The sequence below is a fragment of the Leuresthes tenuis genome, unplaced genomic scaffold (assembly GCF_036924035.1).
Source record: "Leuresthes tenuis unplaced genomic scaffold, fLeuTen1.0.hap1 SCAF_20, whole genome shotgun sequence".
In the NCBI taxonomy this organism is placed as follows: domain Eukaryota; kingdom Metazoa; phylum Chordata; class Actinopteri; order Atheriniformes; family Atherinopsidae; genus Leuresthes; species Leuresthes tenuis.
In genome coordinates, this window is record NW_027325374.1 from 11,175,883 (window position 1) to 11,203,763 (window position 27,881).

At 39.2% G+C, this 27,881-nt stretch overlaps 1 protein-coding gene across 1 annotated transcript; it reads left to right on the forward strand.

Annotated features, from left to right (window-relative positions):
- Positions 1–1,148: 1,148 nt before the first annotated feature.
- LOC140278322 (SH3 and cysteine-rich domain-containing protein 2-like) lies at positions 1,149–27,881 on the forward strand. Its single transcript, XM_072373307.1, has 11 exons — positions 1,149–1,574; positions 14,341–14,698; positions 14,792–14,886; positions 20,522–20,606; positions 20,776–20,888; positions 20,983–21,046; positions 22,253–22,308; positions 22,460–22,548; positions 24,467–24,518; positions 25,563–25,700; positions 25,965–27,881. Exons 1-11 carry the CDS (start codon positions 1,488–1,490, stop codon positions 26,061–26,063), a joined length of 1,236 nt encoding a protein of 411 aa, XP_072229408.1. The 5' UTR covers positions 1,149–1,487; the 3' UTR covers positions 26,064–27,881.

Here is a 27,881-nt window from a genome sequence, read left to right on the forward strand (position 1 = left end):
TGATCATGTGCAAATTGTTATTATATTAGAACAGGTGTAGCTTCATTGTTATAAGTATATTTCAAAACCCCTTGACATGCTTAAAGTAGATTGTAAAGTGATTGGAGTCTTGCTCTAAGAGTCTCGCAGAACATACAAGATAAATAAGGAACAGTTCAACAACTACAGAAAAGCTGTCGAATTATTATATACTGAAATATAGGCATATTCTGGTCTGTTTTCTGTTGTGGTATTTCTGGGACCCCAATGTAAGTATACTTTAGTTATGTTATGGGTAATACTGGAGCTAACTCATTTAGGGTTGTTTAATCTATGATAATGAGCCTAATTATCAACTTGATATGAGTTTGTAAATTTAATTTAATTAATCTAAATGTAGGCTACAAGTGTATAGTCTCTTGTAGATAATAGTATCAAAAGCATCATAAAACCACCTAGTGATGCAATAAATTCACATTAGGGAAAGAGACCAGAATGGCTATTGTAAATGTGCAACAGTCAAAGTAAAGTAGATAATTTGGCAAATGTTTTGCTCATTTACTCTCACCCTGTCACCATTGTCATAAAAACACATCTCTGGACATATAACACCATAGACAATGTATTTAATTATTTCTTTAATTGCCTGTTTAAGAGACAATCAATAAGCCATCAAAGCCCACAAAAATGTCAAGCGACCATAAAGAAAAACAGTGTGGTTCGGGGATAAAAACCGAATATGTCAACTGTGGTATTTCGGGCCAGGGAATGTGCATAACAAAGGTCAGTGTAGTTCAAAACGTGTCAGAGGGACATAGTTTTAAGGGTCACAAACTTCTCTGGTGTTGCTTGAAGATACACTGTCACTTTTACTTTAATTTATCATAAATCGTAATCATAACAACGTGACAAAACTCTATATTTGTCATAGTCAATCATTTAGAAATTTAACACAGAACTGTAACCCACTGTTGGAGCCCTAAATCTCGGTAAATCTCGGTATCATCATCTCTAAACGTCACCACACTCTCAGCCAATCCCGGGGAGTTCCACTGTTCCTTTTTGGCGTATGCGTTTTGGCCTGGACCAATCAGGACGAGCGGACCGCTTTGCCACGGCGAAATCAAAGTTGTTGTAAGAGCGCGTGTGTGTGAGCGAGGGGGGAGAAACTGACCGGTGGACGCAGGGCGCAAGAGAGCAGGGAGACATCGGCAAGTCGTTAGCGGATATTTTCTTTAATGAAACATATTCCATTGATCTTTTCTCACCCATCGAGTCTCGAGCCTGAAAGGAAGAAGCTCATTTGCGACGAAATATATTCTTGTAATTAAAAGCACGTTCCCACATGGATGCTGCCTGTAAAAGATGAGTTGACAGTCCTGATCGGTCCTACTTCTCTGTACACCAGGCTGTAGCGATGCTTAAACCTCCGTTCGAATAGTTTCCTCATTCCTCTGTCGCCGTGGACGTCAGTTTTGCTGTTTAAGGAGCTTTTTATGTGATTCGAGATGACGGAAATCAGCGAAAAAGAGAACGAGCCTCAGAACCGGGACTTTCACCGACAGCCTACCGTCCCCAGCCAACCAGAGTCGAAGGTAACTGCACACCTATGCATTAAAAAAAGCGAACCCGTGAATACTAAATCACAGAGAGAGGGCTTTGAATCGTGTGTTGTTTCTTAAGACATATTGATTTAATTTTTTTGCTTTGTAATTTTTGTGCAAACTTGAGATGTGTTCATTCATTTTAAGATATTTGTCAAATCATAAACAGTGACCCGACATGTGCGCTCTCTGACATGCGAGGCTAATTTAGTGGAGGCTCTCGGATTGCATAACAACTCTAAGCCGCTTTACTCGTCGTACCTGGTTTGACCTTAGAGCTGGAGTTCAGATGTTACACTACACGTTTGCTCTTTGTTGCATTTTTGGTGGATACACAATACATCAGAAACAACATATCAGAGTTGTGATGAACGGCAGCCATTGTAACTTTCAGACATTCTTCATCAGTTGTGGACAATAAAAGATGCAGGGCTTTCTTTGTACACTTTCCCTATTGTCTCATTGAGATCACAGAGGTGTATATTAAACCTTTGGAAAACTATTATGTAACAGAAGCTATAACCATCCTGTAAGCTGTCGCTGACTGCGAAGAAAGCCTTCATGTTTTGTTCTTTTTTGCTCTGGCCACTTAAATGGTCTGCGAAAAGAAAAGAAACCCTCAAATGCACCATTCCCCTTCTGTTTCCATTTAAGTGGTCTCAAGGTAGTTCAAAGACTGAACCATCTTGTTGAACGTTTCTAATTAAACCTACTCTGGATGAAATTGGCTTGGGTTAATGGCATACTAGTATTCCCCTGTTACACAGTTAATGTCACGTGAGGGCGTGTGTTGAGGGGAAGATCAGAACCCAAATGCAGACGAAACCCCACTTGGAGTAAAATGAATTAACTTTATTTAACACAAATGAAAGGCTATGGCAGGAAATCCCAACAACTCACAGAGCTGATGTGGCAAAAGATTTGGCATAATGAAGCAAGCACTCAACAGTGACCAAGACAAGGATCTTACCAGGAATAACGGAAACCAGGAAGTATTTTTTTCACAAAGGGAGCTAATGACTGAGTCAGGGCAGGTGTGGTAATCGGCAAACTGAATTGAGGTGTGCACGGAGAGCAGAAAGCGAGACTAACAGGGTCCCCAGCTTGTACACTCTGCTTAAAAGAGCAGCATGCTGAGAAGGAGGAGTCTAAGCGTTTAAACAGCATATCAGCCAGAACGTACATTGGTTGCCCTGCTTAGATACAGCTGTGCATGTGGCGTCTGCACTCACCTTGATTATATAGTTGATACAAACACAGCGTGGTTGTTTTGCTGTCAACAACAACGTAGTATTAAATGGATGAATAAAGTCACTGACTCTGCTGAGTAAGTCTCATTCCAGGCTGTCAATTAACCAGTAAATGATTGCTTTTCATTATTTTTTCCTCTGCGGTTTTATCCTAAAAACGATTCAGGACACAATAAACCTTGCTGGATTTGATGCATCTTGGTGGAGAGGTTGATCGTAAAATGAGGCCTCGGTTTGGTGGAGAATGGTAATCTCAGACTCTCCACTGGTTTGTCTGTAACTTTTTATGCTGCCATGTTGGCCCGGCGCTCTTACAGCTTCAGTGAAAAAGGCAACCGTTGCAACAAAACTAACAGAAGATCATCAAAGTCAATTAAGACCTTTAAGATGGAATATAAGCATAAGAAACAAAGCAGGATGTACATTAAATCTTTATGGTGTCGTGCTGATCTTTGGTGGTGGGCAGTCTGTAACTACAGAATTTCTTAAGACCTCGAATTGTTGCACCTCAGGCTATTCCCCCTCCGCTTGTTGACCGAGCTGTAGCGATACACTAATCTCATGATACGATACACGGCATTCAGCCAACAATTTGATACGATTTTATTCGATTCGATAAAATTTAATACACATCATTTTCTGAAAGATTTTAAAGGGACAGTGTGATTTGACATGAATCATCGCTGATTGGACTGGTGGTCCGTCCTTTGAACCAGAAGGACAACACTGCCAGACAAACGGAAACAAACAAATGTCACAAACGTGTCTTCAGCGTACGCAGACTTTATGTTGTGAATATTACATCATCAACCTGCTTGTTTTACTTGCTAAATACCATATACACAAATCCAAATTCTCTAATCACAAACCATCTTTTTTCATTTTTGAGAAGGAGCTCAAACAAGACATTACAACAATCCTACATCCTATAAACAGACAAGCCATCAAAACCACTGAGCTATGCACTTTATATGACATTTTTATGAACTAATTTATCACTTTTTTTAAACTGTATTGTGTTAATGTTCTGTGTTTTCACTAATTGTAACATCTTGTATCATTGTAACGATTTTTCAATAAAGTTTGCTTTAAAAAAAAAAATACTCGTAGCTGAAAAATCGATACTGTATCGGGAAACAAAATATCAATATATAGCGCGGTATCGATAAAATCGCTCAGCCCTATTGTTGACATGCTTCCACAGGTGTGCAACTTCAGCTCATTTGTAAAGTATTTCTCATTTTTAAAGGTCCTGCTACAGTTAAACTTTGCCACATTTATTTTTCAACACCTTCGATTAAGCTCCAGCAACAACACAGATTGCAGCTCATGTCACAGTAACAAGTCACATGCTGGTTGTCTTTTGTTGGTCGTCACCACAGAGACCTGGAATAAGCCTGGCAAAGCAGGCATCTTGTTGTTTCTGTTTGTCTACAGACAGCACAATGGATGGTGGGCAGTGAGGTGCTGCGTGAATTTATGAGCCAATCAACTAGCAGATGTTTGCCGTGTCTGGCTAGGGGCTGGGTCATAATTCACCCAAATGGTCGTCCAAACAAAATAGAACTGGGAGGAGTCCCTCCTCCGAGCTGCGTCAGCCATGTAGCTCTGTGGTTTGACTCGCCCCGTCAGGTCCCACAGAAGAATGAAAGATAAATACATGTCGACTCTGGGGTCTCTTTAAGAGTAGCTTGCTTGAGGGCGTCTCTTGAGCGTCACTTGATTCTTCTTGTCACTTCTCACCTCATTCTAATCATTTCACAAGAATCTCTACCTTCAGCTTTCCCTCTTTTGTATCTGTGTCTTCCTCGCTGCCCTTAACTGCCTCCTCTCTCCACAGTCTTTCTCATCACTTCAGCAGCTCTCACTCCTTCTCTTTTCTGTCTCTTCAATGTCCATCAGCTCTAAGAGTATTTATTACAAAGCTAAGTAGGTCCACCAGCTTTCTAGAGTGTGTTCTGATGGAGGCGGTGGCATAGAATGAATAGTTATTCCACCTCCACCACCTACGGGGAAGTTAATGGCTCCAAAAATATTATCATTCCCCTGTAATCACTTGCAGCATATTCCATTTAAGTATCTTGTGTCAAGGAATGCATTCATATTGGTCTTGTTGCCAAGAATTACACTGAACTTATATAAAGCTGTCTCCTTATTGAAATATAAAAATTGGACAAAAGGAAAATGTGTTTCTCTAACACTAATATATTTCATGTTAAAGTATTTTTGATCTTTCAAAAAAAAAATTGAGGTGCACAATAATTACCGCAGCATCTTAGGACCAAGTCCAGAAGTTTATAGAGCCAGGTTTTTATTTTCTGACTTCTCTAAATTCAACAATGAATACACTGCCCATTAGTGAGGCACTCATTGATCCGACTCTGATTACAGCTGCGCATTTCATGAAGTAAACTGCCTTTGATGCTTCAAGTTCAGCATTAGGCGATCACAGTCTTGGTCTTTGTAGAGCCAGAAGTGACCATATATGTTGGAGTCGGTTTATCCCGTTTCCATATTTTATGCATAGCAAAAAGGCTGTTGGCTTTCCATAACGGTTGCCGTTCAGTTTGTACACTGTTCACCAGTAAAGCAAGTCGGCACGTTCTCTAAAATGTCAAACAGTTCATTTAAACCCCTGGTTGTTTAGTAGTGGATGGAATGAAAGCAGTATGGTACATAAAGTTTAATATAGAGGGGGTGTAAAGGCTTATGATGCAGGGTGGTGGTGTGTGCTGCGGTCCACAGGGCCCTTGCACAGCTGACAGTATATTCTGCAAACATAAAGACATTTTTTATGGGAGTGAAATGATGGCCGCGCTCTCTGTCCAGCTCCGCCATTCACCTTTGTGTCACATTTAACTCCTTATCAGCTTTTTCTACCCCCCCCACACACACACACTTTGATAATGCATCATCTTTCTCTTTCCTATTTGCTCTATCCGATGACCTTTTTAACTTCCCCATCTGTCTATCTTAATGTTTATTCTCTTCCATCACTCCATCCTTTCTTTCTCCTATGGCCACCTCCCTCCGTACATTTGAGGCACTGAGTGGTAGTGGCTGAAATCATAAAGGAGATTTAGGAATAGGCCAGCCAGAGGTCCTGCCAGGAATTAGGGAGTGAGAAGCAAGTTATAGACCAAGAATCAGTTGGCTAAATTAAACTACAGTCCTATATTTAGATTTTATGATTCCAGTGGATTTGCAGCTTATTAAATCAGTGATTCAACAACTGTGTGGAGTGGCCCATTGGAGAATAATGCAGATTTTCTTCATTTGCATTTTAATAGTGGTGATATTTTACTGCATTCTTCTGTAGGAATATAATTGAACTTCTTTTAATTATCAAATTCAACTACAGAGCTTTTCTGATGCATCCCAGACTGCATCTGTCTTCTTCATTTGATTATAGAATGTAGATGACATTTCTGAACAAAGTCCCCTTGTGTTTGTTAGTTCCATATCACTGTTTGCAGGAGGACACATCATTCAGTTACCTTATATCTGTCACAGGGCATATGTTTGTGTTTTTGCCTGCCAGAATGATTGACTTCACCGGCTGATTTTTGTAACAACAGTAGTCAGCACAGTAACAGATGAAGGTTTGAGGGCGACAAAGAGGCAAATGCGATAAATAGTCATCTTAAAAAAGCCCAAAAATAGAATATAATCAAGCCAGGGACAGTGTTACTGGGGTGCTTATGTGTTGACCCAGCATTGTCTGATGAAGTCACTGAGTTACTGTCCTTGATTGAGTTAAGAAATGCTGCTGATCCAGCAGAGTGCAGCATGCAGTGTCAGGGTTAGAGTGGAGCCAGCCGAGGGAAAAATATGGCCTTTGTTTAGTAATGACCTTAGTAGTGAATTATTTGCACTGAAATAATAAGTTGACTCGTGTTGATCTCCTTATCAACCAAAGATCATTTGAATATGGATTCAACTGTTTCTACTCAGATGATTCATTTCTATGTATGTTCTATGTATTTCATGTGTTACATGTTTAACTGCATGGTAGTTGTAATAAGTCTTAAAATGAAAAATGGGGACTCTTTTAGAAGCTTCCTAACTTAACCAGCTTGATGTAAGTATAGTTCCTTTGCTCTTCTATGCACATCAAAGAGCCATTGTGACCGTCACTGATTTGTAACTCCAAAAGCTTCTTGTGCAGTTAAGCCCTTTTAACAGCTGGATTTGAAATGAAAGCTTCTTTTGCTGCACACTGTGGCGGGCGGCTTGTAGGCTGGTGGAGTCTGCTAGCATGCAGATTACAAAAAAAAAACAGCCTCTCAAACAGCAGTGGGGCATTTTGGAGCCACACACAGAGCTGTGAATACCACAAGGAAGGGATGACTGGGAGATTTTATCGTGGTTCATGCATTATATCACCTGAGATAGTGATATTTAATGTAGTGGTAATGCTGTCTCTACCATTTGGAAAATGAAAGAAGTTGTTAAAAAGATAATTTAGCTCCATCTGGCCATCAAATCTATGTTGTACATTCAGCTTTTAACGGGGCAGGTCATGGAGTGCAGCTCTGGTAAGTTTCTTATGGATATTTGGGCCTAAGGTAAGGCTGAATGAATGGAAAAGGACTGTAGAAGTCTAAATGTTCTTTTTATAACAAGCATTAGACAGCACAAACTACTGCGTCCAACAGTGTTACCGCTCACTGTGCTTTTTGGGTGGCAGGAAAGAATTGTTAATGCATGACAAAGCCCACCTCCCACAATTCATAATTGATAAAAGGAAAGCTGACATTTTCACTAATATAAAATGTCTTGCACTGGTTCAGGAAGTTGTTAGTTTCTTGTAAGCCTTTGAGCAACAGAAGTATAGATTGTTCAGTGAGCCATAACTTTCCATTTGCACAAAAAGGTCGATTTTGTTCATTTTTCCGAACAAGGTCCAGCTGGAGCTGTGCCTAATGAGGTCACCTCTAATCTGCAGCTCAGGGCAGTTCGAAAAGAATGATACACTTCATCAGGCTCCACTGTGTTCAGCAAGATTTTGAAAACACAGGCAATGAGAGGTGTCCCGAGACACTGCAGTGGGCGTGTTATGATCAAAAGGGAGCAGGCAATGGGGAGGGCATTGCTCAATTGTGTCCTAACTGCAAACTCATTGGAGACAGGCACACTAAACACACTAAAAACGAAGTTATCCGTTTAGTCAAAGTGCAATAAAATAAACAAACGTAGAGAATTAAATGCTTTGTAAGCTTTGTTGACGTCGGTAGAATTAAAGTCATGAATTGAGGATCGTATTGTAAGTGAATAACTGTCACAGTGTTGGTGGGGCTTGCGGCACACATTACGCTGTTGCATGTGGAGGTGCAAAAGAACGCAACGCAGATTTGGCCCTTATCCAAAGAAGCTTTTCCTGCCAGCCCAAGCATACCACAAGCACTCCTTATCCAAATTGGCCCTAATAACCTAATTACTTAAAGTGCAGAAATGATTGCATGTGTACCTAGCTCACTCTGGACTCATTGACTGGCATGTCCAAAACACCAGATGAGACCAGCCAGCTGTCTGGATACCATGTTGTGTCTTGGTTTAAAAAAAAAAAAAGATTCACAAAGAATGATAATAATGGACGCATCGTGCCACCAGCGCATTCATTTGAACAACTGTTGCAGGTCCATATCAGTTTCTGTTAAACTGTCAGTATTTCCTTTTTTTATTAATCAGTTTTTGAAAAATAAGTCCAAATGTAGTCACTTTTAGCTCGGCTGTGGGAGAATTTTTGGGTATAAACCTAATTAGCACAAATGTATTGATTAACTCTTTACTCTAATGCCAAATGTGTGAAATCTATTGAAGTTAAAAGTAGCCAAGATTTTATTTTGATTAAAGATTTGCCAGTGTGGTTTTATTGTATTTATGTTTAATTTGTCTGAGGATGTTTTTCTACTCTTTAACTCTCCAGAGACTTAATATTCTTAAAAGTCCAGTGTGTGGAATGTCATGACATCTAGTGATGATACTGCAGATTGTATCCTGTGGAATTCCACTCATCTCCAACCGCTTTCGCGCTAGTTCTAATTACGAGTGTTGTGTCGCATTTTTACCAACAGATAACCCTAAATGTGCCACGCTGAAATAAAGCACTGTATTGGGACCCTTTGGAACCTGACACAAATCTCACTGGAGTGGGCTGTTGCAGATGCAGGCAAGCAGTCTTAAAGAATAAGCTGCAGGTCCTGGCGTAACACCAACTCACTACTTAGCTCGCTTTTACCACAGTGAAGGAATCGATAGATGAAGTTGAGAGGAAGATTAAAGGGGAACTTTACAGTTGAAACTCAAAAGCTAGGTAACTCTTACACCTGGACAAATTTCTCATTTGCAAGTATGTTTAATGTATAAAATCAAAATCAAAATCAATGAAGGCATTGCATGAACAGTCTAAATGTGCAGGAGCAGGCAGGATTCAGTGGGCAGGGGAAGGATTAAGACAAAAGTCATGTGCTTGGTTCTACACAGGACCTTTGAGTCCAGTGGCCTTTAAGAGGGTGTCATTGCATATTCACATGCATATATCATTATTCGTAATCAATTTAGAGCAAAGATTATCCCTCGCAAAAGAACAAATCTAACTTTTTTTTTTTTAGGAAAATATTGGCAATGAACATGTCATGGACAAGAAACTTAAGTTTGAGGAAAAAAGAAGAAAAGAAAGGGGGGAAAAAAGGAAATAATATCTGTTACTTATATGTATCTTTGGTGCAGTGATTGCTTGGCTTTATCTTCTGATAAATATGTATTTTTAGGGAATATGCTACTTGTTACATCAGGTATATCTACCAAGGCTTTCTCCACATGATACGCTGGAGGTTCAGGTTTTTTTAATCATTTCACTTCAATACATTTCATTGCTGCTGTTAATAGTATTTGTGAAATATTTTTTCCGCTGCCTCCTCAGATTATGTTCACAATAGCCTCAACAATGCCACCACTGAATCTTGAATAGGATTTTGTTGAAAAATCTCTTTCAGTACCTCAAAAAATCTCTTTGAAAAATATATCTAATTTTGGAAATGTCTGAAATAGGAGTGTGTGTCACTCTCCCTGCAGAGGATGCTTTAATATGTTTGGCCTGTAATTGCATTTTATGAGATTATAGAAATGTTTTTGAATGACATGGTCAATGATAGAGTTTTTTGCTATTAATTAAATATACCTTCCAGACAGAAATAGTAACAGTGATGAGCCTACCTCCAGCTTGCTATCCAAGCTAGCTGTATTAGCTGTCTCAGGCTTATGTTGTGAGCTTTCCGTTTCCTTTACTGTTGGATTATGATACATTTCACTCCTCTTACTTTTGCCTTTGTTCGAACTGCATCTTCATACCGTGATTGTGAAATTTATGTAAATCACAGTGTAACTAATCCCTCTCCATAATTGTGTATATGCTTTCATTCTTGTTATTTCTTTGGCTTCATTTGTGGGGTTTTTTTTATTTGTTTTTTCGTAATCATTTTTATGATTTGACATCACTGCCACCAAATATGTTTTACAGGACAATTTTCCACTGTCCTCAGCCTTTAGTTGACAGAGCAGCCTTGGACTGCTGCATAACTACACACATGCATACATAAGGGCAGAGGACCTTGTTTACAAAGGTGGAGGACTTAGTGTTCATATGTCTTGCAGAAGGTTTTTATCATTACCATTATTATTATACTTCAAACAGTTGTCTATACTTTTGCTGCTTCTCAAGAATTACCTCGCCGTGCCACTTTTAAGCGGTAGAAAAACAGCACATGGAAAACATGGAAATTGTAGCAGAAAGACTTTTTACCTTTCACACAAATTGTATCTGAACTCCGACGATGTTCCTCTTAATTATTAATCCATCCAAGTATTTCACACAACAGCCTATTTACAAAAGCCTTTACCAAACCTCTCCAACTAGGCTGAGACAGGTTGATGGTGTGGTATTTTTTATCTTTTCTTAAACTATGCCCTTTTCCCTGCCTCTCACACGTGCTTTACATTTTTATCTCAACCTTTATTGACATCCCACATGCTATACTTTTATTCTTTGCCTCATCCTCTTCCTCTGAACACAGTCTGTTCTAGTGCACAACGCTACTTGCTCTGTGATGATCTAATTGCTGTCAGTCATTCACAGTGTGATGGGACTCCAGTTCTGTGATCCATAAATAGACTTTTCAAAACCTTACAGAGAAAAATGTCATGAGGAAATGCAGGGATTTGCATTAATTAGAATTCAGCTTTTGATTTCTGCTGTTTTCAGGCAACGTTGTTCCAGGGTAAAATACGATACATTCAGCCAATAACTGTTCTACCAACACAAAGTCTATCAGAATGCTAAGCGTTTATAATGACTGAAACCACAAAGAAGTTAGAAGTGCACCTGCTGCCCTAAATCTTCTAAACGTTCAAGCAACTATAATTACGTTTTTGTTTAAATTAGTGCTTGGAGAACACCTCGATTAAGTATGAATTCTTATTTAATTCTTTATACTTGTTGATCACAAGGTTTGTCGTTGCTGGAAGTGAAATCAACCCCGAAAGGTTTTTCTGCTTGGACCTCACCTTATGGACATGGAAACAGGAGAGGATATTCCTTAAACTAGTTCTGATTTTGGCCTCTGGTATATCCTAAAGCTGCTACTCTGTTTTATTGTCCAAAGTTACAGAGGAATGTAGCATACCAAGCAGAGCTACGGTAATGACATACACAGTAGTGTAACAAAGTGTTTTAGTGTGTGTGTTTAACAAGATTCACTTTGCTGTAACATTTTGTCAACCACACACCCATTTTCACTTAGCAAAAAAATTTCCAAAAGCTGTAATTAAGGAGCAGGATGGACTTGAGTTAGTTGTGACTACTTGCCCAGCCCTTATAGAAAGCAATGATAAAATGTCAGTCTGTTGCATTTAAATGTCCACTATTTAGAGGTGGAATGCCAATATAGATCTATAAAAAAAACAACTTGTGTATTGATTTTTCATTTGCAAAATGATTTGACCTGATATATGCTGTTTAAAAATACTTGGAATATATTTGTTGATTCATGTAAAAGAAAAGGTTGAACTATTTTTAGTGTTGCACATTGTTGTCTCTGCCAGTGAATGTTGAACAAGCTGTTTTTTACTGTTTCTTCTCAACACATAGTGAAGGTGTCCCTTATGTCCCTTTTTTTTTCAGGCCATAAATGCATTTCATTGAAGTATAATTAAAACTGTGAGGTCACTTACAAAAGTATTGTTTAATGCATTTATTCTTTTATTACATTGGCTTTAAATCCAGGTTTCTGTTTCTTTAATCTTTTTAATAGCACAAGGAGATATATTAAGCCATTGATTATCAGACATTCCAGTTTGTGCTTGAAGAATTTCTTGCCTTTTTTTGGAGCGAGGGCAGGCCATCACCACAGAAGATTAACAAAGTCAAAGAAGTTAAAAAAATGTAATTGAGAGGAACATCCATTACTGAATGGGCCACCGGTCGAGCCAAGAACAGGCCATTAAGGAAAGCAACTCAGCTCCCTGTAGAAAACATTTAAGAGAGGAACTCACTAATGGGTCAACAGAGAAGACTCCTTTCATCACTCAGCCTAATTGGCATCTGCACCTTAAAGAAGAGGAACCTGCTCAGTGCCATTGATTGGTTTCTGTGATGCGATGGGTGATGTGGTGGATTTATAAGCTCAAGATTTCCGTAGCTATGATGATACTATCATCATCATATATCAGACTTCAAATTAATGATATGGAATAATCCAGTTTTGTTAGGTTGCTGGTTTTTTTTTGTTTTTCGCCAAAATGTTTCAACTTTTTTCTACAATCACTACACACAGAAATTCATTTGTAATGAACATGGTACAAGCGGCATGAGCTTAGAATGAAATAAGACTCTGTACAACAATGTGGAAAGACTCAAAATGGTGTCCTCAGCCCAGTTACAGACACAAACAGCTAATGAGCTCTGTGCAAACTGAAGAGCTGCTCTTCAGTCGCAGGGACCTATTAAGTCCTTGCCCTCATTCCCCAGGCCATTCCCTTGATGTATGAGTCTACCGCAGTTATCATTTCCATTTATTGGGTCCCATCATTCCTAAGTCACAGCAATTATCACTGTCATTATCAGTTCTAAATTATTGTGGCCAAAAGCAGTGGGCTGAAAGCATGCCGGGAAGTGGAGGCAGGCAGAGTCAAAGATAAATGCAGTGTTCGCTGTGCATCACTGACTGCATCTACTGCGAAGGTGCAGACCGCTCAATAACACTAATCCAACATGAATTTTAAGGTGTATTGACTTGTGTGGATTCCCTTAGGCTTCAAATTTGCTGTCTAAGGGAAAGGGTTGGAAAGCTGAAGAGGGAAGTTCAGAAGTTGGCAGGACAAGGACAGTCAGAGGGCAAGGCCAACAGACTGTTTTAGTCTATTTTTTTAAAGACAGCTTAGGCTCTCAAGCTGAACACCTATTTACTATGTCAAAGGCATCTTCTTGTTGTCCTACTGTATCGTCTGCTAAAAAGAGGAAATCAAAATTGAAAATATTGATGATCCTCGACATTTTATAGATGCATCACAGTCGCATTGTTTAAGCGGTTGCTTGCTCTGACAAATATCCAGAGAAATATCAGCAGACCCAGCAGGTTCTCTGGCTCGTGATGTTATTGTTTTAGTTAATCAGTATCATAGTTTGTTTTCTGCCACAGCAGGGAAGATGGTGGGAAAAACACCCTGTGTTGTAAAGCCATGCTAGAAAAAAGTGTAAATCCTTAGAATTTTCTACATGTCTAAATAAATACTGATTTAATATATATTTTTTTATATTGTTACATATATATATATATATATATGTATATGTATATGTTTTTAATCCTCAATGTCACTAGGTTTTTACAAGTCGTTGAAGACACAGGTAGATCTCTGTCAGTGGCCTTTGTATTTTGAGACTTGATTATTAGGTCACACGAGATTGTTGCAGGATTGTTAAGGTCACAAATCGATCATCGAGATTGAAATTGAGAGTCTACTAAAGTATGTGCTTAGAAAGAACTTTAGGAATGAGACGTACACTCATGTGAATGACTTCAAACTGGAAAAGCAAGTGAATTCCCTCAAGTTCTTGAGCTAAATCTGCTAATTAAGTCTTAGCAATAAGCTAACTTACCACACTAACACTGACCCCGAACTGCCAGAATAGCAAAAAGAACCGTAAAATGAGAGCGAGCCCCACCACTGCCACCAGATTGGAGGGGTGGTTGTCGAGATAGTCTGGCTACATCACCTGCTTCCTTTTCTAAGCCTGAATTCATAGGTCAAACCCCCAAACCACCACCATGTTTGATAGATGAGATAAAGTCTTATCTATTCATATTATGATGATAATAATAATAATGCAAGATTGTTCACTCTCATAGATAATTATTTTCTTTGAAACACTACTCTCCAAGGAGTTGTTGTAATTCTATATCCGTCGTTGTTGTAGATTGTTGCCTAAACATCGTCATTTCTTGTTATAGCTGCAGCGGCTGAAGCGCTCCCTTTCCCTCAAATCAGTCATACGCAGCAAGAGTGTGGACAACTTCTTCCGAAGCAACGGCGAATCGCGGCCTATCTCAGCCCTGATCACCACACCGCCACCTCCACCATCTCCTCCTCCATTCTCAGAATCCCCCCTGGCCTATGAGCGCTCTCCGTCCCTGTCTCCATCCATTAGTCCAAACCCTTCATTGTCGTCACACTCCCCTTCCATCAGTCCTTCACAGCCAAAGTCTCAGTCTCAGACCCAGCAAGTACAGCCAGTCAAGACTCACTCTTTCCAAGAGCATGTCTTTCGTAGGCCTACCAACTGCCAGCAATGCAAACACATGATTCAAGGTAGGTCAGCTACTTGTGTAATTCCATTGGAGGAACTGCATGCTTTGTGTTAAAGTGTTTTTTTTGTGTGTGTGTGTGTGTGTGTTGATACAGGAAACTCTAAGCAGGGTCTACGTTGTAAAGCCTGTAAGCTGGCGGCCCACCTCTGGTGCTCCTCTGAGCTCTCCCAGCAGGCCTGTAATGGCAAGGTAAGAAGGCTTCAGATCGGGCCGACTTCAGTTTCACATAAAATAAATGGTAACACAAAGTTTCACTGGAAGGATTGGGCACTGACATGACATTCAGCTTTGATGACATTGATGGATGCTTCCTTGGGATATTTTTTTTATTACAACTGTCCATGGTCCTGAATCATGAAAAAAAACAATGGGAAACTGAACTTGTGACTCTTGTGTCAAAAGTATTGTTGTTTAACAGACTTAGAGCCTATTATATTTGTCAGATTACAAATACTAGCTGCAGTTATGTTGTTAGTTGATCATTTGTTATATACATTATATACAATTTTCCATGCTTGGTGAATCTGGCCCTCAGTCTACTGGTGTTCTATAATTCCCCACCAAATTCTTCCAAAAGTGACCAAATTTGCAGCTTCACAGTACTTTGTTCTGAATAATAATATTAAGGTCAGTGTGCCTCAGAGATGCCTGTTGGCATCTCCCTACAGCCGGGCTTACTATAAGCAAAAATGTGTGTCACATGATTAATTACATTTTTATACTAACTGTGATTGTTTCTAAAATGTACTGGGAATGTGCATGTTCCCCGCAGAGAAGAAACTAACCCAGAATACACCGTGTCAGCAGAAAGAAACAGCATCTGGATGCTGTAATTGTCTGTCTCAGTCATTTGGCAGAGCCTTTAGTCCTGGTAATATGCTTAGCAGCAAAAACCCCTGCTTTGTTGAAAGAGGATATAGTTATTTTCAAACCAGCAAAGATAAAAAAAAAAGGTAGGTGCTATAATTGGAAGATAGATTGACCACGACTTTGAACAATATACTAAGAATGTAAGTATATGAAAGGGGAGCAGTGATGTAAAATCATGTCTTTGATGATAAACGCCAGGAATAAAACTGAGGATGATAAAGTTCACGTAGACGGATCCCAGCGTTTTGTCACTCATTGTTTTTGCCCTTTTCTCCTACACGTGCCGCTGTACACACACAATGCCGTCCTTTCTTCAGCCCTCTTGCCTGGGTGCTACGTTTCCTTCCTCCCCTCTCAACTCTGTTGGAAAATCAATATCTCTCTGTACCAGCTGGTCTGGCTAATTCAGTGTGAAATTCAGTGTGTTTGAGGCGGACACAATCCCTCGAGGATGTGACACGGCAGGCTTTCGCCAAGCCTTCGGCAGTGTCCTTTTCGATCAGTGCACACTCATCAAAGCATGGATTAGGCATTTTACTGAAACTGGAGGGAGTTTAATGGAGTCTTGGACAGCGTCTACACACATCTGCCAAAGCTTTAGCACATAAACAGATTGATTTGCAATGTCACTTAGAGTGTAATCAAAGTAATTGCTCAGGTGCCTTTTTTTTGAGTCATTGTGGAAAATACACATCTGAAATGAAATCAAATAAAATGAATTTAGATTGATTTTTAGAAACAAACGAGTTGTAAAGGTGATGGGAAAAGTTGATTTTCAGAATAGAAATGGCAGCTGCACTCTTGGGATGCCTTGAGGCCAGACGGAGGCTTTTTGCTGCAGGAATTGAGGAGGAGATTTGCGTTAAGCAGCAGAGTGCTGGAGAAGCAGACCATCGTAGTGTGACTAATGTTGAATTTATTAGTGCAAGCACTGAATATGTAGTGAGTAACTCCAAACAATGAAAGGTAACCTAATACGATTTCTTATGTTAAGAATATTGCACTCTTAACGTCCACTTAAAAAAGGTAATTGTACTTGAAATACCACTATTTTATGGTGTACATATAATGTTCTGCTTTTAAAAGTGACCTCCTTATTCAGATTCAGATATACTTTATTCATCCATAAGGGGGAATTCTTTTTCTACAGTTCTCCATTGGAGAAATAACACATAATATTAGGTTTAAGAATGGAATTTTTTCAACTATCCAAAAAAAAATGTATATCTATGAATAAACCTGCCACAGAGGTGAAATGTTTAGAATGGTTACTTTCTTTTCTTGAGCAGCGTGTCAATTTTTTTTATTACATTCATTCATGTCCAAGATGTCTGATTCTAAGAAAAAGAAAAAAAAAGTCTTGATCCATGTTGATGTTTAAAGGGAAGCGGTTGAATTAATGTGACTGTTTCCCATTAGATTTTTTTTAGCAGTTCAAATTAACTATGTTAAATTTTAGACTTTTTTGTGGTGTAGCATTGAACATTTATCTTATGGATATTCTTCTTCCAATAAAGAAGTATAGTTGCCCTTATGATCGAGCTCTTATGATTACCATGATCTGACTGAGAACCTTCATCCCCATATCTTATGCATTGTAAATTTTAATCAGCTCAGCCCTCTGGTGCAGCATCTAAATGCTGCTTATATATTTTATTAGTCTTCCACTAGTGGTTATTTTTAGCTGAAAAAACTTAAGCAGGCAAAACTTGCACAATTGAGCGTAAAGGATCTGAAGTGAAGAAATGCTAATGACTGTTTCTGCCTTGGCTTGTTTTCAGCCCATTTGCTGAGTGCACTGATATATGACCAATTACTTTAGAATATCTCCAGAACCAAGCAGAACCAAAATTACTTTGGAATCTTGACAACCATTTCCTAATCAATGCTAATAAAACTTGAAGATGTATTGTAGTTTTGTTTGAGAACTGGGCATGCTAAACACTGCACAAAGTAAGTGCCAGTGGAGGAATGCTTTACACGCAAATGCACACACCTGTGTCTGTTCTGTTGTATTAATTCAGTCTTGATCTCATCTGAGTCAAATGTGAAATGTTTGTCTAAGACAGACCAGTCAGGCTGCACAGTCAGCGTCACTGGAATGTTATGAAACATGATGTTGGGCTAATAATGTAATCGAAAACTCATGATTATTGATGCCGAGGAGATAATTAATCTAACCCCAGTGTGTTTGCTTATATCAGTAGGGAAAACTGGCAGCAGTAATTGAGAGTTTTTTGTTTTCCTGAAGCACTTCATGGCAAAGAGATCACAACAAGGACAATGAATGCAGTATTCAGAAAAAGCCTCAAAGGCACAATGGGCCTCATTTATAAGCAGTTTGTGTCCATGAAATGGGATCTGGATCTTCGCCTACAGAAGCTAAGATTTATAAAAACCAATTCAATGGGAGAATGTGTGCTCAAGTATGGAAACCCTGACCCATGCATACAAACACCTTGGAGAGGTGGGGAAACTGGTCACCAAGTCCGCTAAGGAGAGCAGAGGAGAGGTCCGAGCCACACTCCAGGTCAGATGTGGAGTCTTAATTAGTCTCAGTAAATGAACATTTCGCGTGCACAGCCAAGCAAACTTGGCATGCGTACAGAAAAGTATCTGCAGGTAGAAAACTCTGCCCTACAATTGCACAGAAGAGTATGTGAAGGCAGAGCAGTCTTGCGACAGACTTGGTCTAGTTTTTGTCGTTATCAGGTGTTGAAGGCTGTCACTTACTGGTACGTAGTGCTGAGTTAGAGAGTGACTTGAAACTGAGCACTTGGCTTGTGTAGGTTTAACAGCGTTTCCTCTAACAATTTAACACTTTTAGTACACCCTCTCTTGGTGATATTTCTTTCTAATGAATCAGCTTAAATGAGTGAGCTCATCATAAAAACAGATATTTTATGTCATCTTGGCAGGAAACATGAAGGTTTCATGATTTATTTTTTAAATGCATTAAAAAATCATTAAACAAAACTTAATTCTCTTCCAAACTATGTTAACATATAATGAAAATTGCTCCATAAAGATGCACACACACAGTGCCGCTGAACCGTTTCATCTGCAGTGGAAATTGTTGTGGCTACTGATTTTGACATTTTTCTTGGCAGTGCATTTTGTGTGATTTATGTCCCTGAATGAGCTTGTTAGTTTCATTGTAGATAGTAAATGTGTCCTCGGGTTAAAAGTATCAGTCAAAAAGTTATAGATGGATTCTTTCAAGAATGAATTTAATTCCTGCGATTCCATAAATCCCACAAGTACTTGTTAGTGTGAGAGCAGATGTCCATCTGTGAGTTACTGTGACGATAAGTTTGACATGCCTCATTTTCACACAGACCTTTGTTCATCCTTGATTATTTTGTATGTTCACTTGCAATATTTCACCTTTGGGTGACTTTTATACTTTTAAGATAGTCTGCGTTCACAAAATCAGTTCAATCAAAAGTCGACGTGTTGATAAACATTATTTATGCAATATTTCATCCAGAATAATCATAATCTTTCAAAAATTCAATTAGGAGGTAGTTCAAATGTTTAATGACAGAAATATTTTAGACATTTTGCTAGAGTCATGTTCTTTTTAAAATGTATTACCAGACAAGAAGAGGGAATAGATGAATAAAGCTAAGATACTATCTTTATAAACTTTGTGTTTGCAGGATTGAGAAAGCTCATCACAGCCTCTTTGTCAAAAACAGGTCTTTGTAATATTATTCCTAAGTCATGCAGGGGAGCTAAACATATTTCTCTTGCTATGAATAGAAACAGAGCCGGATATCAAAGCTGTACAGTACCAGATGTACCCTGGTTGATTTGACAGACACAGACCTTTGTAGTGCCTCAGACCACGTAGATAAACGTTCTTGAAGGCAAATGTATAGTCTTGCTCTCATTGGAGGTGTATTGCATTGTTTGAGGGCATTTCCACTGAAAATGGTGTTGGAATTAATGGCGAGTATATTATTGGCACCAAAAAGTCAGTGCAATAATTCAAAAATAGATCATATCAGCTGATCTAACCTCCATGTGTTAAGATGGAAAAATGTATGAAAGAGATCAATTCTGGCTCTTTACCTGTTGTTTGTGTGCATCAGGTGATTAGACGTTGAATCATTACTGTCAGATACATGTCTGCTGCCAAAAGGTTATAATGAGAAAAGGAAAAAATACCTTACAAATATTATTTTTCTTAATGAAACGGAAGAGCTCATATATAAAGAAGAAAAAAAAAACATATTTAACCCTCGTTACCTGGGAAAAAACAGTGGTAGACACAGAGTTAACTTTGGTTTGTGATTCTCTCCAGTACAGCACCATCTAACTAACAATTTCTGACATTATGAACCTTGTAAGGTTCTGTTGAAAAGGTTGGAAATGTTATAAAGAGGTGGCTCTTCCTTTTTTCCCCCTTTTCTTTTGATCTTAAAGTGTGGATTTTAATGGAGGCAGAATGTTACAAATGCATTTAAACTCGGGCTTCACAGATTCAGTAGACTTGATTTAACAAAGCAAAGACTAAACATTAGCAAGTCAAGTAAATATCTGTGAATTTCACTGAGCACATGCTCAACAAACACTTTCAGGGAAAAAGGGATATATAAATCAGTTTTTTCAATCTAAAGTCACAAATCATTAAAACACGTGTGTGTGTCCTCCCTGGGAACAGATTTTGTTAGATTCATTTTGCTGCATATATATTGTCTATTTAAATGTTGTCTCTTAGGCAGAAGTGCACTGGGTTCAATCCATAGCTTCCACAGTGGAACATTTTCACCTGCTCAGGTTTCATGACATTTACCGTAGGCCAATTTTTCCTGGATGAAACCACATAAGTATTGAGTTACCAATACAGTACTGCATCTGCCATTTAGTCTGTTCCTCAAAGAACATCTCTCTTTTCACTCTTCTTCCTTTCTCTTCTGTTCTCCCTGCATCTCTTCTGATATGTCAGACTGGGGCGTTTAAGAGAAACTTCAGCTCTCCTCTGTTAACTATTGATCCACTGAGTGTTGTCAGAGAGGCTCCTGCAGCCCAAGGTGAGTGACGGAACCGCTGGCTGATTTAGCTCAACAGTAAATAACTGGATTCTGAGCCAGTCACCATGTTTACACCTTCATTTCATGATGACATAGGCATATGTGTGTTTGTCTTTGAAATTGCACGTAATGTCCGTTGCTCTGTGTCATTTTGCCTGGTTGTACGTAGAAGCAGAGAATGTCATGGTTGACCCCGTGTATGAGGCTCTGCGCTATGGGACATCACTGGCTCAGCTGAGTCGCTCGAGCTTTGGCAGTATCTCTGAATCACCCTGTCATGAGGTATAAAATGAACAGTCAGCCCCAGTCATTCTTAGAAATTCCAGCTGACATCAATCAGAAATGTTATTGACTTTGCTGGGTTTTTTTATCGTAGGCAGAAAAACTGCAAGACAAACTAGAAAACCAGCCTATCGCAGAAGAAGAAGACATTCCAGGAAGTAAGTTCAATCATTTACCTTTTCGAGAAACCCTTAGACACTTTATCACTATTGGATCAATTCTGGTGTGATATTTAAGTTCAGAAATGCAAATGCAAAAAACATTTTCAACTCACCTCGTACATTTCTGTTTTAAGTAGTAATTTCTTTCCTTTTTTTTAAAGTTCACCTACAGGGAAGACTCCAGTGTAGTGTGCCATCTTGCTATCATTGCTATCAAACCACAGAAAACAGAAGATTTTTGTTTTTAGATTTGGACCAGACATGTACTCACTTGCAGACAGAAATAAGTAGCAGACGTTATATCCTTTATAGTCTGTTTGGAAAACACTTTCCATATCTGGGCATCTGCTGCTATCATTCTGTGTCCGTTTTGGTTTCCCTTGACATGCTTCTCAGTTGATCACCTTCTCCAAGTACATCACTGGCTTTACACCAAAGAAACAAGAAATAAATACTCAGAGCGTTTGAGCTGTTGGAACCAACCTAAAATAACCAACTGATTATTGTGTAGCTTCAAATTTAGCATTAGCATAAAGACTGGTTTTTGTCTTTATATGTAATGCTGAGTGGGGAAAATACAATACTTTTTGTGTTTTCCAAGATGTACAGGTATCCCTTAAAAGTGTTGTGTCTAAGCTTCTGAGCAGCAAAGAATGAATCAAACATTGGTGTTACATCATGTGCTTTAAATTAAATGTATAATTATTATAATAATTTAATTCTAAAAGAATAGAGTCTGAGTCCTAATGAAAACTTTATTTTGGAAAGATACATTTTGTTTTACCAGGTTAGTTATTAAAGTGCACATGATGAGCTTTTTTATATAATATGACAGACTTCTGGTAAAGGAGTGCTGCAACCTAAATGTCAAAGAGTTAAAGGACTGCATTAATATAATATTCTGTAGAGTATAGAGGTGACGTTTGCGTGTGTGTACCCAGTACTTTTCCCTCTCTGTCCTTAGTCCCAGGAGAAGGGATCATCTCTGTTTGCACTGCTGCCACTTTACTGTTCATGACCTTCCATTTTGCCTTGCTTCTGTTGGTCACAAAAAGACATGAGCTCTCTCTCTTTATCCTTTCTTTTCTCCCTTTTCCCGTCTCCCTTTTAAACGTGACCTTTCTCTGTCTCTGTCATATTGTCTTTCCCGCTCTGTGTCTTTCCTTTTCCCCCCCTCTCATGTGTTCATGTCTCTGTCTCCAGTGCTCACCCCTCCTGAAAGCGAGAAGGCTGATTCAGAAGAAAGGGTCAGCCTGAAGGTGTGTTGTCAGCTTTTTTTCTCTTGTTTCACCTTATTTTCTTGGTATTTATATACTCAATTGTTCTCAGTGTTTACTCTCTTTTCTCTCAGTTTCATGCTTCCACATGACTTTAAATCTTTTAATCATCTCTGATTTTTGTTTTTGCCAGACTCCAAAGCGAGTGGAGGTTCACTCTATTCACACTTATGTGGCCCTCTACAAATTTCTGCCTCAAGAGAAGAACGACTTGGAACTACAGTTAGTCAGATTTCTCTGTGTTCTGTATATGTGCCCTCATGTGGATTAGAGTAGCCAGGTGAGAAAGGACATTCAGACACCATCTGCCTCCTCAGCAGGATGATCGTAGGGGTTTGCTGGGTTCAGGCTGGGGGGGATGCGAGCCGGGAGGCCGGGAAGGACAAACAGCTGCACTGAATAGGTGACAGAAAAATAGCTTTTGTATGTTAGGTCCAACAAACTGCTGAGTTTGATACAACAATGTTAACTAATCTAGAGGATATAGTTCATCTGTGCAAGACAACAGCACGGGCCATTTCTTAGCATTCACAAAGACATCCATACAGTAGGTCTTATTGATTTCATTGTGACATTTGCAGTGCTATAAGTAAAGGTTAACAGACCTACTGTATAGTGATATATCACCATGCAGCTGTGAGTGCAGCCTGGCTAAGCTAGCTGCTAGGCTAGCTGCCATGTCTCACATATCACGAGGGTTCATAGAAAATATGAAAATATCTTAATTCTTTGCTACTTAGACTAAGAGACTAAGACTCAAATGTTATCCCTTAACATTCACTGAATGAAGTTTCTGCCACCCCGTTTTGGATTTTATCAGCCTAGCCTCAAATCAAATTTGACAAATAACGAATTGTTATGAGCAATTTTTATAATACCAATGGAGATGTTTTTTTTTTAAACTTTTGATATAAAATTTTCAATCACGATTTTGCTTTATTAAAATTTGAATCGGCTTGAATATAGATGCTTGGGGCAGATTTACTAAGCACAGCAAAATTGCATTTGTTTGCAAATCAGAAACAGTTCTGCAGGAGGACTTCTAAAATTAAGATAATAAACAGCTCATTTCAATAATGACCAAAGCAGTCTACCGGGTGCACTGCAAATATGTGTAGATTCACAAACAAGCAGTCCTGTAATTTACCAGCAGCACAGGTGCAGCTTGTTTTTTTGTGGCAGCACAGGCCATATGAGCATAAACATGCTTACTGGGTGAATTAAGATATTTGAGATGCATCGTTTGGCTCTTTTTAGCTCAAAAAGACATTCATTGAGCATACATTAATGAATAAGGACCACTTTTACATGTGTAACAAGATTTCACTCTTCAATTGAAAGACATTCATATGTGTCAAACAGCACACATGAGTGAGGAAAAGCCATTAATTATTAATATGTAATAACAAGGACAAGGAACAGCCAGCTATAACCACAGGCTGCTGCCCACCCCTGGGATATCTGCAATGATAAGCAATTATTACAGAAAGTAATAATTGCTGGTGCGTCGCTGTGTCTTTGCTAGTTGGTGGCATCATTTCCTGTGCACTCAGTCCCAGTTACGGAAGTTAAATGGTAAATGGACTTGTACTTGTATAGCGCTTTTCTAGTCTAGCTGACCACTCAAAGCGCTTCACTACATGCCGCATTCACCCCACTCACACACATTCATACAGCACGTCTTAGGATATAACTACGTGCTTTCTAAGCATTCACACACATTCATACCCCCAATAATACACTGGGGGAGCAACGTGGGGTTCAGTGTCTTGCCCAAGGACGCTTCGACATGTATCCTGGGGAAGCCAGAGTCGAACCACCGACCTTCCGATTGGTGGGCGACTGCTCTTCCTCCTGAGCTACAGCTAAAGTATGGAGTAATAGATTTGGCTGTACACACTTCTTTCAGTATAACTTTAATGTTAAAGGAAAAACATTAAACAAAATACAAAATCAGGCTACCCTGTGATGGACTGGCAACCTGTCCAGAGTGTAACTTGCCTCTCGCCCAGTGGCAGCTGGAATAGGCTCCAGCTACATGCTAGGCTAAGCTAACTACTGGCTGTGTACCTCATATTTGGCGTTAATAGAAATTAATGTTACTATTAGCTGTAAACTGATAATCTGTTTGTTCCTGCAGGCCTGGCGACAGAGTTCAAGTGACAGATGACTCCAATGAAGACTGGTGGAAGGTGGGTTATTTCAGTGAATTATAGTGCTTTTATCCACTGAATATTACAAAACTATGACATTTTCTTTCTTTCTACTAAGCCAGTGCTTGCCTAAATGAAATATTGATATCCAGACTGCCTTTGAGTAGATGCTACAGTTGCACTTACAGAACTGCAGTCAGGTTTAAATGATACAGATGAAGATTTTAAACTTTATATGCAAAAAGAGACATCTTTTAAAAATTGAAATTACAAGTATGTTTACTTCAATAAAATATCAGCTCAGAAATCTTTTCTTTTTAATGTGATTTAGGAAACTTCTATATTAATTTTGTTTTAAAAAGAAAATAAGAGATTAATTTCAATTGTCTTGACACAAGATACTATGTTAGGTTTCATTTTTCATGCTGGAGAGAAGCAGATTACATGGGGAAAAGAAATTGAAATATAACTTAATGTAAAATACGTGTAAGAGCAATAACTGTAATATTCAAACCACAGAAATCTTCGTCTATTTTGGTGTAAACTTGCTTTGTGTGAGTTGCACAAAAGCAAAACTGTTGAAAATTTGAATTCAAGTGACTCCAGAACTGGGCTCTGCTTGTATCTCAGATTCTTGGAAGAGAATAATGGGATTGACCCTTTACTAATGCTTTTTCGTCTAATGGTGACATCGCTAATTAGTCACAAAAATCTTTGTTTTTACATTTCCTTGCTAATTTGAATGATTCTTTGAAATTCCACTTTATATCAGATACAATACACATGATGCATATTTGGGGAGAGAACCACGTGAAGAGAAAAATAAAACTATCAGGGTATAAAAACGATGCTGCCTGTAGCAGGCATGTTTTGATATGCAGTGGATTAATTTGACAACAAAGTGGCAAATTGTGCATTTTGAGTGGAGCAAGAGTAAGACTCGGATCAGATTTTTGTACTGTAAGAAATTCCCGTTTTTCTTTTCCCATTCTATCTGCCTGAGAACAGGCAGTAAGTATCTGTTTAGACAAGCAGACCAAATGTTTGTGTGTGTGTGTGTGTCTGTGTGGGTGTGTTTACCAGGGGAAAAGCAGAGACAAGGTGGGATTTTTCCCAGCCAACTTCGTGCAGCGGGTTCGCCCCGGTGAGCGGGTGTGGAAGGTCACCACCGGTTTCCACGGCAACCGTGACAAAGGCCAAATGACTGTGAAAGAGGCCCAGGTGAACACCATAAAATGCACACAAATGTCCCACCTCTGGGACACACACACAAACTGAAGGCATATTTCTGAGCGTATGCAAATTAATGCAGAAACTACTGCGATTACAGAGGACAGCATGTTATGGCTTTCAGCGAAGCTCAGTGTTTGCCCCGATCCAAAAGCTTTCTCTCACATTTGTGAATGTCATTCGCTCATCCTCCTGCGCCCTTCTCCCTCCTCCCTCCTCTCTCCCTTTCCTCACCCATTGACTCCCCCTCCACAGATCTGTGTGGGGAAGAACGAGGAGATTGACGGCTTCCTCCGGCTGAGTAGCGGGAAGAAGAGGGGCCTGGTTCCCGAGGAGTATCTGCTCGAAATATGACGGACACATTTCTCCTTGACCGTCAGTCTGTTAAAGGTGATCACAATGATGGAGGAATACTCAGGAGTGTTTAGCCAGCACCTCACTGACAACCACCCACCTCCACCCCTTAAAAAGAGACAGCGAATTAGCAGCTTGAGTGGACAACACCCCGCAGCTTTGCTTTTTTGCTGCAGAAGACTTTAAGGGTTAGCACTTCAGATACGCAGGAGCTTCTTTTAGAGCTACTTTTCTTGTAGCACAACCTCACTTTTTGTGGTGACATGTACATTCACAAGTGAAATGTAGCAATATATGAAAGAGGATAAGTGTAAAGGAAGTCTGGCTACCTCACTAACCATCTCCACTGGCCACCTGCTTGCGAAAAACGAGACAGGACTACTTTATTATGATGTCAAGGCATGCCCAAGCTTAAATGCCATTTAGAGCAAACTGTCTTAATCTTTTTGTGTAGAGAAAGAAAAAAAAGCCGTTTTATTGTTGTTGCTTGTGTAAACACTTTTTAGTTGAACAGAACAGGTTTAGTAGATTTCAGCTGTGTGTATAAACCGTAACGGTCAAGTTTCGTCTGTTCTGACTGCGTTTGTGGCTTTAATTCAGGTTCATGATGTGCAGACATGTCACTTCTCCTCTAACTAGAATTGATTCAGGTATTACATTGTGTAAAAAATGTAAACCTTCTCTCAACATCTTGGTCAAATGAAAGTCACAACACGCACACCCACAGAAGGGTTTTCAGCAGCACAAACTACTCTCTGGTGATTAGAACATGGTACGTTTGTGCTCCTCACAGGTCTGATGTGGCAAATGCTTTGCATGCACCTCTGGGAGTTCTTACTTCGCCCTTCAGTCGCACTCTCTCCACACATTAACACATGCAGATTTTATATTTCACTCTCTACCACGTAGCTCTAAAATTAACCTAAAGCGTCTTGCACATGTCAGTGTATTCTGCCCGTCCTCTATCTATATGTAATGTCCTGTACTATTATCATGTGTGGTTGTGAAGATCAACCTTTGTGATGTGCTCCCAGCAGGGAAGAGTAGAGCAAAGAAATAATCCAGAATTTTGCAAAAGAGGATCATAATAATAATAATAATAATAATAATAATAATAATAATAATTGGTGATTGCTGTCACACTTTCAGTTTCTCAAAAAAGTAATTTACCTGAATACGATTCTGAATTTTCCCACACACACAATTAATTTCATGTCTTTGAGACTGTGGTAGAAACGTGATTTGGTTTATTGCTCTTTCGTTATGAATTATGAGGCAGTGATAAAACTACCCTTATTGTGGCAATAACTTCATATACATGCATACACGACATAACTTGTAAATAGCCTTTTAAGATACTGTATTTATTGGCTCTGAATAGCACTCTAAGAGTTTTTGCAGCTTTGCAGGAGTCAGCTAAGGGCATTAATTTCACAGTTATAACTTGCAGAAGATTACAGTCTATTGTTCCAATGTATGTCTGCATCTCTTTTCTCAATTACCATCTATCCTTGTCAGCACAGAATTTTCCAAATACTATGCACAACAGTTCTAGTCACTTACTTTTCTTTGTACTCAGCTTATTTCCAGTGTAGCGACACTTGTCTGTTAACCACTACTGAAGCAAAAATTTGAATCTGGACTTGCGAAGTGCCCATGTGAAGTCAGTCTACACCATGCTACTCCAACACATTATCCTCACTGACTGGAACCAGGTTTGGCTCAGGATCTGTATTACCAATCTTACCCAACTGCACACGACTTGGCTAGTTCTCTGCATGGCTAGCTGCCCTGTGACCCTCACATATCTTAATAAAG